General features: G+C 35.6%; 1 protein-coding gene across 1 annotated transcript; it reads right to left on the reverse strand.

Annotated features, from left to right (window-relative positions):
• Nucleotides 1-1,122: 1,122 nt before the first annotated feature.
• Nucleotides 1,123-18,411, reverse strand: LOC128546825 (speckle targeted PIP5K1A-regulated poly(A) polymerase-like). Its single transcript, XM_053518197.1, has 4 exons — nt 17,439-18,411; nt 2,277-2,467; nt 1,703-1,816; nt 1,123-1,146 (listed from the first exon to the last, which is right to left on the reverse strand). The coding sequence occupies exons 1-4, from the start codon at nt 17,491-17,493 to the stop codon at nt 1,123-1,125; spliced, it is 384 nt and encodes a 127-aa protein (XP_053374172.1). The 5' UTR covers nt 17,494-18,411.
• Nucleotides 18,412-19,485: the final 1,074 nt, after the last annotated feature.

Consider the following 19,485-nt stretch of genomic DNA (forward strand, 5'->3'; position numbering starts at 1 on the left):
CTGGGAAAAACCTTCCAAGACAGGCCTGCAACTTCTCACATAACTGAAACTTGGTCTGAGCCTCTTCGGCTGTCACCTGCAGGTTCTGGCACAGCCATTCCAACTGGTTCTGAACCTGCAAAGGAAATAACAATTAGCATTATTCCATTTAATACCAAATATAACAGAAATCTACTACCAATATTTCAATGTGACAACAATAAAGTTAACAAATTTTGCCAGTTTCTTTGTATTAAAAACTCAAGTCAGCTTGCACATAAAAAACAGAAACGTTTTTACCTTATCTAAGAAGTCAGAATTCTTAACCTTAATCTTTAAGTTTCTAAGCCTACAAACCGCAAAATTTTGAAACATGACAAAATTATTTTGAGGAGTCAGGACTGACCAGACTGACCAATAGAAATGTTACAGAAAATTAAATGATGTAAACTTTCTTTTCCTAGAGATAAATAGGCTCTCAAGTTTACTTTAGTATGAGGACAGTTTCTCACCCCTTTCACTTTCATAAGTTTCTCAATCAGTTCCTCATGATAGTACTGTTCTATCTGGTCTTCAACATTTGCTTTTTTCTTCTTGCTGAACCCGGCTCCTGATCATCATAAATAGCCCTGATCATACATGGGACCAGGGCCATAGTTACCCTGGTACCCTCCTCGCCCATACCGTAGCCACCACGACCTTCATTAAGAACAAAATCCATTAAAATTCTTGTATACATGTATACACTTCTTAAATCAAAAACTCGTCTTAAATTAATGGCAGAAAGCAAAAACATCGAATGTTACATAATTCGCAACAGTTAAATGCAACAATAATGTAAGTTTATTTCTCCTAATCTGTCCATGTTGCAATCCTTTCAATGACTCTGTTTTTCACCAAACCAAACATTTACAATTTTTTTAAGGTATGAATCTTTACCAAAAAGGATGGGAGCGAGTGATTGAAGTAAGTGACCCTGACCTTCATGCAGGATATCTCTTTGAAGTCTCAATATGGCCTGTACATAAATATAAATGTTTACTTACCTGGACCTGGCCCGGGCCTGGGCCTCCTCTCCCTCTCATCATTGGTCCCATCCCAAGGTGTCCACCACCTCTAAACTGCTGGTACCCATGCTGATACCTATTTGTGCAGTTGGCCAGGAACCTTCACAAGTAAAAACATGCAAGTCAACAAAATTTCTACCTGGCAAGCTAGTTTCTAATTCATTTGAGCAAACAAATAACATCCAAAGTTCGAATATTACACCATCCTTTTAGAACTATACATGATGGTAATGCTTAAACAGTAGTTTTCATTTAATCTAATCAACCCCTACCACTAAGCTACTGCTGTGGTTACACATCAATGAAGACTATATTGAAACTCAAATGATCTCTACCAAACTATTAATCACAAATTTAAAACTCAAATTCTGTAGACCAAAAGTACTGCGTACAGAGAGATTTATAATGGCAAATATGTAAGATTTTGCTCACCAAATTCTGAGCACACAAAAATAGAATACTGTGAAATCATAGATATTCGTGGGTGACTAATTTTTGTGGATTTCATGGTTGAGTCAATCGGTGAAATATTATCCCACCGAACTTTATAAGTAAGATTCCCACTAATTTCATGTTCAAAAGTTAAAATCCACAAATATTCCCATGAAATTTCATGCCCTCAAAATTAAATGATTTTACAGTAAATTCAAATTTACCTCAACTTCTCTAGACTTCACAATTAAATTCTGGCTGTTTAGCTTGTGATTATTTTGTTGCAGGACATAGTCAGCTGTGTCGGCACTACTGAACTCAATGATAGCATAAAGATTCTGAAAAAAAATCACATGGTCAGATAAGTGATGAAATTTTGTATTTCCAACTTAAACTCAGTACTGTGATAGTTTTAGTGTGGTACAAATATTTTCATTGAATATTCCCTATTACCTGAAAAAAAAAATCAACATTTTCTGCTCAAATAAGATTTATTCTTAGAACTTGGCACATAAAACCCACAAAAAATTAATTCGAAATCAGAATGTGTCAGCAAACCTCTCACATATAACTTTCAACTGTGCGAAAAACTAAATGCTCTTTTAGAAAGAATCTTTTGCAGTTACTGTGCCTTTCATATTTATAAATACGGAACTGAAAGATAAAATAAAAGCTCAATATTACATATAAAGAAACACTTTTAAGTCAAATGAGTTTTATTTTAAATGTGTGGGAAGCTCTTTTGTTGTACAAATTAGAGTCCCTATTGCTGTGAACAGAATAACAGTAAAAGTGTACCTTTGGAGGAACAATGGTGACTTTTGTTACACGTCCAAACTGGGCAAAATATTGCCACAATTCTTGCTCTGTAGTGCCCATCGGGAAGTTGCGTACAAAGATACTCAGTCTGGCTGTCTCTTTCTTTTTCTCCCAGAACTGAAGAGCATTTTGATGCTTTTTTCCTTGAATATGCCATCTCATAGAATTGACTGAAAAACAAGTTTCACAAGTTAATACAACCTCATAAAACATGCAATTATATCATGGACATAATGAGCCTACCTCCACAAACTTTAAACTAGAAATGTGTCCATAAGACATGGATGCCTCTACTATTAGATGTTAGCATACCAGATCTGTATATTGGTTGTAATGATCATATGATATGTATCATTTTAAAATTATCAATATTTGATAATATGATATCGTAAAATATTTTTGTATTTGGAAGTATGTTTTCACCAAGTTACAGATAATGCCCATTCAAATTATGCCAAACCACATGTTAAGTTGTACTGGAAACTTGTATTGGTATTGTAGAATCTTCTTTTAAAGTGTCCTTTTCCAAGGAAAGCACCATGTCCCTTTAAGAGTCTGCAGGAAACACTACAAATACTTTAATTACTATTAGGGGATTTATTCACGGCGCAAAGTGCTGCGGACGAAAATCCCCAAAGACGGTAACGTCCATACATAGTTCTTCGTCTTTGTTGTTTGCATATATTGAGGCATTTTTTTCCCGATTGAATACTAGTCTTATAATTTCTGAACACAAAATAATGATTTTAATCATCCAATTTGTTGTTCTGTTCTGAACAATAGGATGGGAATTTTTATTTTAAGTCGGCAAGACATATAACATTACAACATAAGCTGTATACCGCTAATAAACGCGTGGTAAAAACACAATGATCTAAGACTCTACTGTTTATTAATTAACTTTCACACATTGACCAAAAAACGCCTTTGATAATGTACTAGATACAAGACGCGAGATGACGTGTCTCTCAGCGCGTGGCGTGATTGACATCTGTCAGTAGTTAAATTAACATATGGCATGCCGCCTACAGCCATACTTCGCTTGTGCCGGCGAACAAAATTGAAATTAATTGGGATAATGATTGACAATGGGCAGAACTATCAGATATGAGACGTATCAAGGAAAATTTCTGCGAATCAAACTGACGCATGGGGCATATTCTATGGCGATCAAATACGAGTTTTTCTGGAATCTCGGTTTAAAAACTTAAAACCTCAGGTCAATCAATCGCACTGATCAAAGTACCGCGCTCAGTATAAAATAAAAGAAGTACTGATTCGATTTTTGCAATAAAATTTATTGAGCAAAATCTCGGGTCGGTCGGTAAAGGGTTAACAAACTGAATTCTAATTTAGCACTTAGCCTTACAGAAAAAAACTTGCGTGACCTTCCCTAATGAACATCTGGTCTAGAGGTCACGGTAGTGAGCAGATGTTAGGTGAAATGTAAACAAACAAAAACAGAATTTTAAAACAAGAGGGCCAAGATGGCCCTAGGTTGCTCAACTGAGAAACACACCATAACAGTGTAACAAGAGGGCCATGATGGCCCTACATCGCTCACCTGTTATCATTGCACTTGAGGACAAGAAGGTCCTCAGAAAAAATATCTAAGTCCAAAGGACAGGAACAACAAAGGGAAGAAATTTAACCAAAAAGAAAAAAAATGCTTACAAGGTACAGATATGTCAAAATACACCTAAAAATTGGAGGTACCATCCATGTTGCACCACAGAAAAGTGGTCTCGGTTTTTCCCTACGGCCAATAATAAAAAAGTTACTAAAAATACACTATTTATAGTAACGTAAAAGGGAAGTAATTAAAAAAACAAATTACTGTAAGTGAACAAAATAAGGATATGCCAAATAAATCTGTTGACATAAATGAAATTTCAGATCAGTATCTTCATTAGTTACGGAGATATACCCATTTTAATTTGAAATAAAGGGAGGTAATTTGACATAAAATCAGTCCAAAGTTATCTACCCTGATTGGCTCAGTCCAACTTATGACAATAATGAAATTTCAAATAAGTCCTGTAAGTACTTACTGATATAAATCCATTTTGATTACAATCAGGGGAGGTAATCAGATATAAAATAACTCTGGAACCTACAATTGGATCTGATTGGTCATGGAATTCAAGATCTATTGTTGTGGAAGATATTTTGGAAGTTTTTATCAAATAAAACCATAAATGAAGTAAATATATGGCTGCAAAAGCCAAAATAGCCAATTTTGGACCTTTCAGGGGCCATAACTCTGGAACCCATTAAGGGATCTGGCCGGTTTAAAAAAGGAACCGAGATCTTAAGGTGACACAAGTTTTGTGCAAGTTTGATTAAATTCAAATCATAAATGAAGCTGCTATTGTGCAGACAAGGTCAAAATAGCTAATTCTGGCCCTTTCAGGGGTCATAACTCTGGAACCCATAACGGAATCTGGCCGGTTTAAGAAAGGAACCAAGATCTTATAGTGATACAAGTTGTGTGCAAGTTTGGTAAAAATCAAATCATAAATAAAGCTGCTATTGTGCAGACAAGGTCAAAATAGCTAATTTTGGCCCTTTCAGGGGCCATAACTCTGGAACCCATAAAGGAATCTGGCCGGTTCAAAACAGGAACCAAGAACTTATGGTGATACAAGTTGTGTGCAAGTTTGGTAAAAATCATATCATAAATAAAGCCGCTATTGTGCAGACAAGGTCAAAATAGCTAAATTTGGCCCTTTCAGAGGCCATAACTCTGGAACCCGTAATGGGATCTGGCCGGTTCAAGAAAGGAACCGAGATCTTATGGTGATACAAGTTGTGTGCAAGTTTGGTTAAAATAAAATCATAAATGAAACCATTATCATGCAGACAAGAAATTGTTGACGGACGGACTGACGGACGCACAGACGACGGATGACGGACGAAGGGTGATCACAAAAGCTCACCTTGTCACTATGTGACAGGTGAGCTAAAAATGTATGACCTAGTGATTTCATGGAAAAAAATATTTTGGCCAATTTTCATTAAGATTAGACTAAAAATGTGTCTCTTGAGTTTAAACATGTATTTTCTCAGAATTGACCTAGTGACCTAGTTTTTTACCCTAGATGACCAATATTCGAACCTGACCTAGATTTTATCAAGCCAATCATTCTGACCAAATTTCATGAAGACCAATTGAAAAATACAGTCTCTATCGCATACACAAGGTGTTTCTTTGATTTGACCTAGTGACCTTCTTTTTGACCCCAAATGACCCATATTCAAACTTGACCTAGATTCTATCAAAGCAATCATTCTGACCAAAATTTCATGAAAATCAATTGAAAAATACAGCCTGTCAAATACACAAGGTTTTCCTTTGATTTGACCTAGTGACCTACTTCCTGACCCCGGGCCAGAATCAGATGATCCATACTCAAGTTTGACCTAGATTTTATCAAGGCAATCATTCTGACCAGTTTCATGTAAGTCAATTGAAAAATACAGTCTCTATCACGTACATCAATTTTTCTGTAATTTGACCTAGTGACCTAGTTTTTTACTTCAGACGACCCATATTCAAACTCAACCTAGTTTTCATCAAGGCAATCATTCTGATTCAAATTTCATGAAATCAACTGAAAAATACAGCCTGTATCGCATACACAAAATTTTTCTTTGATTTAACCTAGTGACCTAGTTCTTGACCCCAGATGGCCCATTTCTGAACATGGCCTAGATTTCATCAAGATAAACATTCTAACCAAAATTCATGAAGATCAATTGAACTAGGAATGTGTCCATGGGACACAGATGCCCCCACTACATGACAAAGGATACAATATTTTTCCTGTCAGGGGCCATAACTCCTACAATACTGAATGAATCCGGATGCGAAACCCAAGGTGCACAACCGCAAATGCTGATCAACATTCCTTTAAACTTTGGTGACTCTAGGTCAAATACTTTTGGAGCTACACGCGACACAACATTAAAATGATCACTTTTTAACTAAGTCAGGGGCCACAACTCCTACACGACTAAGTGAATCCAGACACGAAACCCCAGGTGCACAACTGCACATGCTGACCAACATTCCTGTAAACTTTGGTGACTCTAGGTCAAATACTTTTGGAGCTACGCGCGACACAACATTAAAATGATTATTTTTTTACTAAGTCAGGGGCCGTAACTATACATGCTGACCAACATTCCTGTAAGATTTTGTGACTCTAGGTCAAATACTTTTGGAGGTACGCGCGACACAACATTAAAATGACCAATTTTTCCAAGTCAGGGGCCATAACTCCTACACGACTGAATGAATCCAGATGCATTGTCATCATGCAAAACCCCAGGTGCACAACTACACATGCTGACCAACATTCCTGTAAAGTTTTGTGACTCTGCGTCCACTATCATTTCAAGTACAAAATCATTGTTCTAGTCCTTGTTTACTTTTAAACCTATCATGTTTCCAGTGCAAGTGACCTTCAATTTCGCCAAAGGAGTTAATTCTAATTTCGTGGTATGGCATCCAACGTGATAAAGCACTTCCTGTGAAAGTGTAAAATGTATAGGACCCTTAAATTTCCAAAATAAATTTTGTGAGTAAGGCATTAACAATTACTGAATGTAAAATTAATACAGTGGAAGGGTAACTCTGTCAAATAGTTGGACAACACTCAATTCATTACCAACTTAACTGAGTCAAATGATCGACGGGGTCATTCAAAAATAAACTGACCTACGTATACAAAAATAGGGTGTGAAACGTAATCAATCTGACTAAAGTACTTGATCTTCTAAACGAAGATCTGAGAACGACCCATTCACATTCGTCTTCTGTATATTTTGGATTTCCAGTATCGCTATTTTTATTTTATCCAATCAGACGACTTGTTTGAATGTCAAAGAGTAAGAAAAATGTGCAGTCATTCTAGGGCTCGAACCCGAGACCCCTCGCTTACAAAGCAAGTGGCCTACCGACTGAGCTAGCCGGCTATCTGATACATTACGACATAAGAATTGTAAATATCAAAAGTCAAGGCTACAGGTAGATTTGCAAGATGTTGTAAGTTAGGCTCTGATTGGCTAGCAAAAGGGTCGTCAGAAAGAGGCTATCAATAGGTCGTTCTCAGATCCTATGCGTAGCGTAATAGGAGATGTACTTCAGTCAGATTGGAAACGTAATCAGCTTCCAAAGTAGGTCAAATCTGTTTATTGTAAAGAGTGCTGCAAAATTCAAATACTGCGAGACCAGATGTAACGTGAAAATAGCAGAACATGGTATACCACTTGTCTGATATACATAGTACACATTTACCAAACTGCGTGTTTTAGGTATGCAATGCGCAACTAAAATGGGTTAGTATATATTTTCCCCTTCATGACCATGGTTCTTATAGAATACCTAATGCTGTAACGGTAAATATATAACATGTGCCGAGGCATTTTCTTTCTGTTCTTGTGCCAGTGGTTGTGAATTGACCATATCGACATTATTGGTCTTTAGAAAAGGGGGCGCCTTGAGAAATTCAGAGAAATGGACCTACGATGGAATAGAAATAGAAATTGTTGACCACTTTAACTATCTCGGATTGGTTTTGACATCCGGTGGCTCATTTCGAACAGCAGTTAGTACACTGGCGGGAAAAGGCTTAAAAGCAATAGGATCGCTCTACTCCATTATAAAAGACATAACTGTTCCGACAGAAGTCATGTTTAATCTGTTTAACGCCTATGTATCTTCAATCCTATCATACTCAAGCGAAATCTGGGGTTTCTCAAACCCTGATTGTATAGAACGCGTACTCAGAAAGTTTTTGAAGTGGACTTTTAATGCTAAAATGTCAACCAGATTTTTGCATTTTGCTTGTCCGTGGGCAAAAACATACTTTTTGATATTGGGAACATAGCCAAATAGCGGCTATAAAAACGTCCCAAAAAAAAAACCCTGTCTTAATTACAACGTTTAATGATAATCTGCAATACTTTTTTTATTCATTTTTTTTGTTTAAAACTTGAAAAATGGATAATCTAAACACTACCACCATATAGCATAATGGCCGATACACCCTCACCGTAAAACCGGGAACGGGCATTTATCGGTGGTTAATACCGGAAAACAGGATTTATCCTATGTCAATATCAAGAATAGTTCCTTTACCTTTGTAATATAAGCGGATATATAAAAAGACTAATCAGCAGGCTAGGCAGTGCCTAGTCCAAAATATCAGGCCTCGACCTTAGCGGTGGACCGTTGGACCGACGCAACCAAAATATCGGCAGGTCCACTAACTATCAAAAGTTGGGTAAACCGACGGTCAACCAATTTTCAGTCACGGTCTGCAAATAAAATAAAACCCTTAAAAGTAAAAAAATAGGGGGAAATCGTACCCATATCGGCGAATTCACAAAACGAAAGTTGATTTTGCCTTAAGTACGGCATTCTACCGTTATAAGCATTGGCGAGTTAAAGTCAGGAGAGCCCGAATGGACTACTCCATCGATCGGGCGAGTGGTTTTTACGTGGTAACTTTACCAAATTGAGAAATTACATCAGGCAAAATTACCTGGATTGACTGGAATTTACCCGCGAATCGTAAAAATATCAAAACGTCATGCTGGTAATTTTCCATTCCACAAGCACGTGCGCCCTATCGTAATGTCTAATTTACATCGCGGTTACTTTTGACACAAAAAACGCGCGTAGTGCATTCATTTTTTAATATAATCGCTTTAAATTTTCAACACCGCTTGAGAACTAATACAGTTTGAATTCTATAACAATTTTAATAAGATATCGACAGGAATGTAGGCAAAATTCTTTAAAGGGGAATCGCCGGTAGCTGCTACACACACAATTTGTAGGTGTGGTTTATATGTAGCAGACGATAAGATTCCAACAGGTATCTGATAATGTTTGCCTCCATTAACGACTAATGGTCACCAGCATAGAGAGCACCAAGTACTAGTATTTCATGTATTTCATAAATAATGTGTATTTACATTTTTAGTTAAAATGTAAACTTTATATTAGTCATATTAATCAACAATTGATAACAAATGCAAAGAACAATGTTGTTATTAATAAACTTAAATCATAACACATTATTGTAACATCTGTATAAAACATTGCAATATTACTTTTTAAATCAGTAAAATCTTGAATAAATTTAGAGGACTATCAGCCTTTACCAGCCCTAAAATATTCTGTTTATTATCAATTTTCCAAATTGTTTATTTACCTGTCATAATTGGTAAAGAGGCATCTTTTAGAAATTATGTTTACAGATTTTAATTGTGTTCTTAATGCATATTAATTCAATTTTCACGACTGCAAATTACATTTATTAGACTAAATACATGTCGGTCTTCACAAAATGCAGTCTACATGTGGATATATAGATAATTGATGAGAATGCTTCATGCTGGGCCATAAAATAAATCCCTGACCTTGATGAAACAGATAACTGTAATGGTCAGTGGATCATAAACTAATTTGGGTCAAGTTCCATAGACACTAGAAGCATTTTTTGAGGGGTTGCAGGATTATCTGTTATGTTGACTTTATTATTTCAAAAATTAAAGAGTAAACTATTCTGCTCCATTAAAGTACATAGCATTACTATAATTTAATTATACAGTTCTGAGCATATAGTATTATTTTAGTACAAAATATATCATATATAAGCAAACAGAAACTGTACACAGAAATAATGGAATCATCTGTTCCAGATATGTTGACATTGTGAAATTTCCCCGGCAAAATTTGTGTGTGAGATTTTAGACAAAATGGCTGAAAAATGAGAAATTACTTTGAAAGTTTCAAGGGAACAGTTTGGTACATTGGTTCATTTTTTTAAGAATTTAATGAGTGGGATTTTGAGAATTCATTAGTCAAATAGTGTGGGCACAGGATGATGAGGAAAATGATTTTAATAATTATAATAATAGTGAAAACTTGCTTGTTGTTGAAAATGTGGAAATGCCATGTCCGGTAACTGGGGGAACGACAGGCGGTGGGGACAATGATGATGATGACAGTGATGATAATATTGATGACAGACAGGCTAACCTTGTGGATATTGACATTGGACAAGTGTATCAACATTGTTTCCTGAATCCATGTGTTACTCAACAATGACAATGGTAATGGTGCAAATCCACATGAAAGAAATAGTGGGTTACGGAAAAAAGGTACCAAAAATACTGGAATATGCTATCCAGTGCAGGGGCTTGGTACTTCCCTCAGTATATTCAAAAAAAGCAAAGGGCATTAAACAGGACAAGAACAGAGGCTGATGTGTGGACATTAAGGGAGATTATGCAAGCATGTGTAATTAATCAAGTGCGGGGCTTGTACCCAAACCTTCCAGGTCAGCCAAACATGGGCCATAAATGGAACTAGATACATAAAATTCATCTATATTGTAAAAATAAAACGACAAAAGAAACTAAAACTCTGTCTGTATTATGTAATAATGTATATACTAAAAAGTTACAATCATTTTAAAACAGTGACTTATATGTATCATAAAAAGAAATATTCACGGAAGAATTATTACAAATGGATAACATATCATTTGGAATTATAACTGTGATGGACCTAGGACTCAGGTTAGTGGAATTATTAACTCAAGTATCATGATATCTAAATCAAAGAAGCATAATAAAAAAGCATGCAGATCTGCATGCCTTCAAAACTAACCATAATCTAAAATAAACACATTTGTGATATTAAATAATGTGAACTATATATCTTTCATACATGAAACTCTGCTAGGAACAAAATATCCATACACACAAGTGGGTTATATACATCTTGTGGTTGTTTACATCACATGACTTGGGTCAAAGGTCGTTTCAGATTCAAATTTTCAATAAAATACCTTGATATTTCAATTTTGTAACTGCTGTATCTAATTTATTCAATGGGTTATTTGTGGAAGGAATGCATTTTTGTGAACAGAAAACATGTCCCCACAACTGCATATTTTTACAAAAAATATATACAACTCATTTCTGGTAAATTCCTGAAAAATCTCTCTCTGATGAAAATTGTTGCAAAAAACAGCCACCATTTGAAATTTGGCTCCTCCCACTTCTTTTTATAGCAAAGGTTGGGGTTTAAAAACGATCAAATTTTCATATAATGTTTTGTAAAATTTCAAACAGCGCGATCTTGATTATTTATTTCTTTCTTAAAGTAAATAAACGGTACATACTATGGTAATAAAATTCAGACTTTTGACCAGAAAGTACAAAAAACACATTTAAAAAATCTTAAATAATGAAAAAGCGGCAGCAATTTAAATACATGGAGTATAACGATTTTTGGCAAACAGATTTCTGTTAGCGCGGCAGAATAGGTTACGTGACCTAATGAACGTAAAAAGAAATGTGGTATAAAATAAAGCAGTATGATGTCGTTGCGGTTTTTAATAAGTTTTAAATGATTCTTTGTACATGTATGTTTTGACACAACACTTTGTTAGATATTCTTCTCAAACAATAATGTAAATTTCTTGAGGGCAAATAGGTCACAGAGGTAGGACATCCACTATCATCGTTCACGGTTTGACACATTTACATATCAGTTTATTCGGGATATTGCACATTCGCTTTTAAAAAATTAAAGAAAAAACTTTTTTACTGATTTCTTCTCAACAATTAAAGGAATCGAGAAAGTACGATCAGACAGTGATGTGTCACATGGCGCGAAAACATGACGTAATGCCATTCATGACAATCTCGGGGAAACTATACCGCTTTGATCTCCATTTCGGATGCCACGAATAACCGACACACTTCTTTTAGCTCTTTGAGGGGGTGTTAATTGAAGATGAAAACAAGGCCAATTACTTAGTTTATCATCAGAATAATTACCGATAATTAATTGTTGATGTTTTCTTTTTTCACTTTCAACACGGGTTGGGAGGATGATGATTATTGTGTCCATATTTTGGGACACTTTTCAAAATAATTATTTTTCGAGATAACAGATTGCTACAGTCTTCCATTTTTAATTAAATAAGTCCTGTTTCTTTGAGTCATATGAAGTTATGACGTCTACAACATCACAATTTATGTGATAGAATTGGAGGTCCACTAAAGTCTGAGCAGGTCTACTAGATTTTAGCAGTTGGTGGACCTGCTGGCAACTGCTGAAAAAAGTTAAGGTCGAGGCCTGAATATTAGAGTGTACATGCTCATTTTACCTTCAACATTCATTATTTTACATTTCATTTTCAATCTGCATTGTAATGTCTAAAAGGGCCCTGATCAGTAGAATGTAACATTTTCTCACACGTAAAATATACGATGTACGCAGGTTTAAACAGTTAAGCCTACAGTTATTTTAACATATTCTAGTAATATATCATTTAAATTTAACTTTAAAACCCCTTATATCCAATATATGTCAACTGTAGTTTTGAATACTCATTCCGCCACTTTTCAAGCATATTCATTCTCATCCATCAGATGTTCGTCAAAATCCCGAGACGAACCTCTGATTTATTTCTGATGTTTATTTGGTGAGCATGCGCACTCGTAATTACTACCGGGAGAAGTTTCAGCCAATCAATGTTCGCCACTATTTGGCACGCCGAATTGAAATTTCAAACAATATGTAAGCAAGGTAGTTGCTAACGATGGATAAAGGCGATATTCCATGATTGCGATTAATAAAGATTTATTTCTGTTATTCGATGTTAAGAAATTTACCTGAAGAAATAATAATATTCCTCGTAAGTCGGCATCGATATTAAAGGACGCGGTCACGCTTTTCACGGACGATTTTGATTGGTTCGCTACATTTCGTCGCGAAACGACGCTGATTGGCTGAAACGTTTTACCTGTAATGTAACCAAACCACAAATATCGGCGAAATGTGCCAGAGGTTCATCCGCGGAACCACGGTAGACCTCTGGTGTGCGAGAATGAGCATATTCAGCAGGTTATAATATATTTAAAAACAACTTAGACGAAAACAATTTTCCATGTGAACTGTTTGCCAAGTGATCTAGAGTAGGGCTAGGACGATTTCGAAATTTTGAAACCAGTTAATCTTTTGTTTGAAATCTAACCGAACCGGTTAATCGATCGCCATATTGAAAATGCTGTTTTCTTTCCTGACAACCGTATCAATGTACTTCCAGCAGCTGACTTCATTAGAAACTTACCGACTTTATCGTTGGCAAGCAGAATTGGTAAGCAGGGCCCTCGTTTGCCGGTTTTTGGGGCCGAAATACGGCCCCATTCCCCCCTCGAAATAGTATGTTTTTTTCCCCCCCAAGTACAGAAAAATTCCCCCTCGAAAGAAAAAAAAAATCAAGAAAAAATCGATACCCGATAGTCTTAGGAGCCCGGGTCCGGGAGATTTTCAAAAGACGCTCAAAGGACCCGGCATGATTATTGCCTGTGCGTCACTCGGACCCGGAGACATTTTCCTTTGATAATCAGTCATTTCCTAAAGTAAAACTATGTCCACGATAAACACGTGTATTCAAAATAAACACTAGCGGTCATGCCCTCCTGCCTTTGATCTTCTGCTAAATTCCCGCCCTTTATCCTGTGGACATGCCACGCTGATTTTCTTACGTCACGGCGAGTGCACATAGGTAATGAGAATCAATGAAGTGTTAACATTAATTGATAAAGCGTTACCCGTATTGAGCCTGCATACTGTCAAAAAAGGCGCCAATTATTAAATTATCGTAATTAAGCGACCAGCTGAATACCGAGCACGTGAAAAGTGTCCTGCAAGATTTCTTCATGCAAACTTTAAATTAGATCATTGTTTAATGATTGTACCTTAACTTCAACGAGAAAATCCACAAATTTAAATGAATTTGGAAAGTAAAAATAAGTTTAGAATGTCCATTCACGATTCTAATTACACCCGATGACATATGCAATTTTTCCAAAATTCACTAAAAAAGTTGACTTTCAATGCAATTTTTAATGAAAAGTAGCATCATTATTTGAGGAACTATCTCTGGTTTACCTAAGTGGACCAAGTAACTGGCAAAAAACAACATCTCAGACGACATTCCAGAAATGTACCAGTATCCGGATAGTACGTTTTTGGATACATTTGTACAGAGTGTTTTAGCACTTTTCTGCCAGATCTAACAAACAAAAATATTGAAGAAAAACCTCATCAAATTAAAATGAATTTTGATAAAAATTTATTTACAATATGAAATTATATGACCTGAAACAGAAATTGTTATTATGCTGTAACATGTTCTTGGTTGTAGTAGCTATTAATTACGTAGTATTACTTTATAAGAAAATATAGTAAATTGTATCGATGTGTTGGGGCAGGACTCTTGTACTTTGAAAAAGGACCTTTCAAAATTTGGACCCAAGGGTCCCGGAACTCTTGGGTTTTCAGGTCTAGTGGAACCCCTGGTTTTACTGATCCGTATAATATGCTCGTTTTTCAGTTCCCCGGATGCATGTATGCAAAGTTACTTCCCTTTGAAAAAAAATGTTGCATAATGCACATCATACAGTAAAAAGATCATGGATGCACCTGGGGCGAAATGCGCAAAAATAGATTTGATTTTTAAGCAGCATGCTCTCAAAAAAACTACTGTCACGGACACCGCTGTTTCATCAGGGCCAGACATGCACAATCAGGTAGATACGATGAAGGGAAGCCCTGCTCCGGCTGCTGCTGAGACAATGTCCGTGGATACTGCTAGTGCTTCCGTTAATGACAACATGTGAACCTCGATTGTAGTCACCTAACTGATTTAATAAAAGAAAATAAAAGTTGCCTGTTTTCAATAGATTATGTTCTGTACAATACTTCTTATATATTCACATTAGTTTGATATCTGTAATACTCAACTGACCTTAATTTAAGGGGTTATGATCAGATGTCATCAGGGGAAAATATTAGCAGTCGCCCAGTCGCCCAGTGCGACCAAAAAATCGGCTGGGCGCCTAAAAATCGCAAGTTAGGGGCCCAGGAGGCGACCAGGGTGAAAAAAATAAAATTATCCATAATTCGGTGTTTTTTGCCTCTTTTCGTTTTTTCACAGTTCTCTTGGGAACTGAAAGGAATATAATGAGTTGCTCTGTCTGGACTATATGTTTATGTCTACTGGGAAATGGATTGCAATAGTATGAATCATTCAAAAACGTAGTCGACTCCATTTAAAAATGGAGGTCTGTCAAGAGAAAGTCCGTTATACCGGTCTATACCGGACACGTTTAAACTGCGACGCCATGTGACCCCATGTGCGGCGCAGTGCTTCCTCCAATATTTGAAAATGTGGTTCGCAAAAGTGGCCATCGGTTTTCACTGTTGCATGTGCTTCATTATTATCGGAACCACAAACTTAATTTACACATCTCGTGTAGAGATGCCGATGAACTGCTAGCTTTTTGGAACGAACTTTAGACATACCACACCGATGCGAGTTATCTCCCTTGTAATGGCGGCGCCCTATGTGTGATGTACGCGAAGCCAGCAAACTGAGGAAAAAATGTGCCATTTTCTTGATGGGGTTACTAAGCCCGCTGAAAAGCAAGTACAAACGGCGGCCGAAAAGCGAAAATATTATCAAGATTATGAAAAAAACAAAAGGTCCAGGAACTTTAACAAAAAATGGGAAGAAAACAGGCTCTGGTTGCAAATACTGATAAAGGTCTCATTTGCAGTTTTTGCTGTTGGGGGACATGAGAAACATTTAAAGTTGAAAAGTTTAACACTGTCACATGTTGAATGTATTTTGAATATGTTTATTTTAACCTGTTGAGTTTTGAAAGGTTTTAATTTAATTTCCATTAAATACAATTGTACAATTACATAAAACAAGCATTAGCTTGTATCAATTAATCCCCTGTAAATGTTGATAATCAACTGAACATACATGTACCCGGTTTGTATGAGAGCGACCTGAAATGCAATATTTCACTACAGATACCTGACCGTATTAACTGGGCCCCTAACTTTTGGTCTGGGCCCCTAGTTTTTAAAAGTTAGGGGCCCAGGTGGCCCCTGGCTGAAAAAAGTTAATATTTTCCCCTGTGTCATATCTCCAGAATGAATTCCACCCCTCCCTTGAAAACGACGCGAAATTCTCCCCTCCATGGGCCCCGGCCCCAATCCCCCAAAATGTAGAGAGGGCCCTGGTAAGTCACATTTTGGTGTTTATTTTAAATATATCACGACATGCAAATCCGAGACTATTGATTGTATTCTGCTGATGTGTTTTAGCGGAAATATACTGTGGATCAATGTGCTGGTCAAAGAAATGTATGAAGTACGATTGGTGATGTTTATTTTTTGAGAGTGATTACCAGTTTTGCAAAATTGAAATCGGTTTCACCTAGTAATCGAATATGATCCGATTAACCGAGTAATCATCCCAGTCCTAATCTAGAGGGAAAATATTTCATCTAAAACTTTTTTTTTGTGTAAACTGTGTTTACACAACATTCGGAATAGACCAGCAATGTTGCACACCATAACACAGATACAAAATGTAACTTTTATTTTGTAATTTTTCACATATGCAGTTGAAAAAAGGATTATTTTTGGAGTAAGTAGTGTTCTTTCACTTCGGATTGTGTTATAATGCTGTTCCTAATTTGAAGATTAAAGGCGACACAGGGCCCTCACTCTACTTCGGGGGAAGGGGTCCACAGCCGTCAGATGGGGGAAATTCAGCATCGTTTTTTGCTAAAAGTGGGAATATTTATTGTCTTATAGTTATACACTGTAAAAGTAAGCTCATAAAAGTCAAAACAAATTAAAGAATCAGTTTGACAGCAATAGTTGGTGACATATTCACAGAAAAACATCCATAGTTTGACTATTTCTTGTCCGATTTTGATAAATTTTTTTCCAACCTGACCGTGACAGTCAGTGGGGAATTTTGAGCCCATCCTTGGGGGAAAAAAACCTATATATGATAGAGGGGAAGAGGCGAAATTCAGTGGTCAAACAGCAGATTGAGGGCCCTGCGACATGAAGTGTGTTCGCTTCTCACTACATGTTATAAATGGCGATTCGGTTAAGACCAGACACAAGTCATAACCGATAGACGTCAAACTGTTATGTCAGGTCTTATTGATACGACTAGGCAGTGTCATAATTGATTATTCATATTACTACTATATCCTAGTACCCTTACTTACAATTTGGCAACTGTGCATTGCAAACTTCGCAGTGTAGTACACCTTGTTGGTTCATAATTTCTAACCTCAAGTCACGTGCAGAGCTAGCAAGACATTTCGACCCCAAGACATTTCAACCCCAAGAGACAATTCGACCCCAAGACATTTCAACCCCAACTCCTTGGACATTTCGACCCCATTCAATGATATGCCTGAAAACATCTAAGAATGCCGTCATTATTATAATTAAGCTTTAATCTATAGATAATTGAGCAATTTCAAAATGTAATAACGCTGAATTACCAATTTAATTTAAAATGTTAAAATACGGTTATTTTCGCGAAAATAAGATTTTTTTACAAAAATGAGCCATAGATCTATTTGTCTTAATTTCTTTATTTTCTAAAATTCTTTTTTTTAATTTCTTAAAGTCTATATTAGTACATGCCTTCATATGAAAAAATGAGTGATTTTTATCTCACAATACCGAACAATACCGAAATAATCATCATTTATAAATTATTAAAATAACGGGATTTATGTATCAACCGCGTTTATTACGTAAATAATTTATGAATAAATCGTTCTGATTATCTATCTTAAAATAACCTTCATATAACATATTTTCATACTTGGTGTTTATTTATATGTTCAAATCATCTTAAAGACTATTTTAGTACACGGCTATATTAAAAAAAAAAAAAAGAAAATTTTTTTAAATCATGGGCCGATTTCGCCGATTATAATTATGAAAATAACTTTAATAAAGTCACATCTTTAATACCTCTTTATTTATTTATTTATTTATCTTTATTTGACTTTTTTTTTCGAAAGATATATGCATCTCATTTCTATGGGATTCAACCAAATATAAATAATTATAATGTAACTCAAAGAAGTTTAAGATGTCATCATCTTCATTATATTGATATTTAAAATCATTATCAGAAACACGTAATCTTTTGATTGGATTATCACACCTTGATTAATTGTTTGTGCATTTATCTGCAGTGCGCATTGCAATTAACAAGCGATTGTGGTGACATCGGATATTTATAAACATGTGTCAACATTATCTTTAATTTGGGCGAAAATGTAAAGAAAACAATAGGAAATTAAACAACATATTGCTTATTTTCGCATTTAATGTTATTTTCGTACGCGATTTTGACGCACACATAAAGTATTTGCTTTACAGAATATGAATTATGTTATTTACAAACTGCTCTTTTCTTTTCTATGTACGACATTCCTTCCAGTTGTAAAATATCAAACACGAAATCCCCGTTTCTGCAAAATGTAAGAATATGTGAGTACTGTTCTGTTAAAAACGGGGAAAAAATTATTATCATATTTCATATCTGTAAAGAAAATGTAACAGCCGTATTACTTTTTTCTATATTAAATATTTTAGCAGATACAAGTGATTTAATGTATGATTTTAAAAGTATGATTTAAGCAACTTCAAGCGATTTCGGTCACACATTAAAACGGAATCCACCTAAAAAACCGGGATACGCCGGAATACATTTTCCATAACCAGGATACACCTGTATTTTGTAAGTTAAAGGTATTTTTGAAGTTTTTTTTAAATAATTTAATCATATATATCATAAATGAATAAAATACGAATGGAAAATAAAATGCATTCACGCAAAATAACTTTATACGAGACTGAAATTCGGCGACCGCGCGGGAAATTTCCATTACCGAAATACACCCTTTTTTTATTAATAAATGGTATTTTTGTAGGGTTTATTGCAGAAATCATTCGTGTATAATATAAATAATAAGTTTCAGAAGGATAAATAAAATTCTTTAAGCAAAACGATTTTATAAGAGATTGAAATTCGGCGACCACGCGGGAAATTGCCATAACTGAAATACACCCGTATTTCTTCAACAAATGGTATTTTTGAAGTGATTTATGACTGAATTCAAACATATAGATCATAAATTATTATTTTTCAAAAGGAAATTAAAATACTTTTGCGCGTTACGTCTTGTACATGATTGAAAATCGGCGTGCGCACTGGAAATTTGTACATTCGGAATTTCCATGTCCTAA

Source organism: Mercenaria mercenaria, chromosome 11 (assembly GCF_021730395.1).
Source record: "Mercenaria mercenaria strain notata chromosome 11, MADL_Memer_1, whole genome shotgun sequence".
Taxonomy (NCBI): domain Eukaryota; kingdom Metazoa; phylum Mollusca; class Bivalvia; order Venerida; family Veneridae; genus Mercenaria; species Mercenaria mercenaria.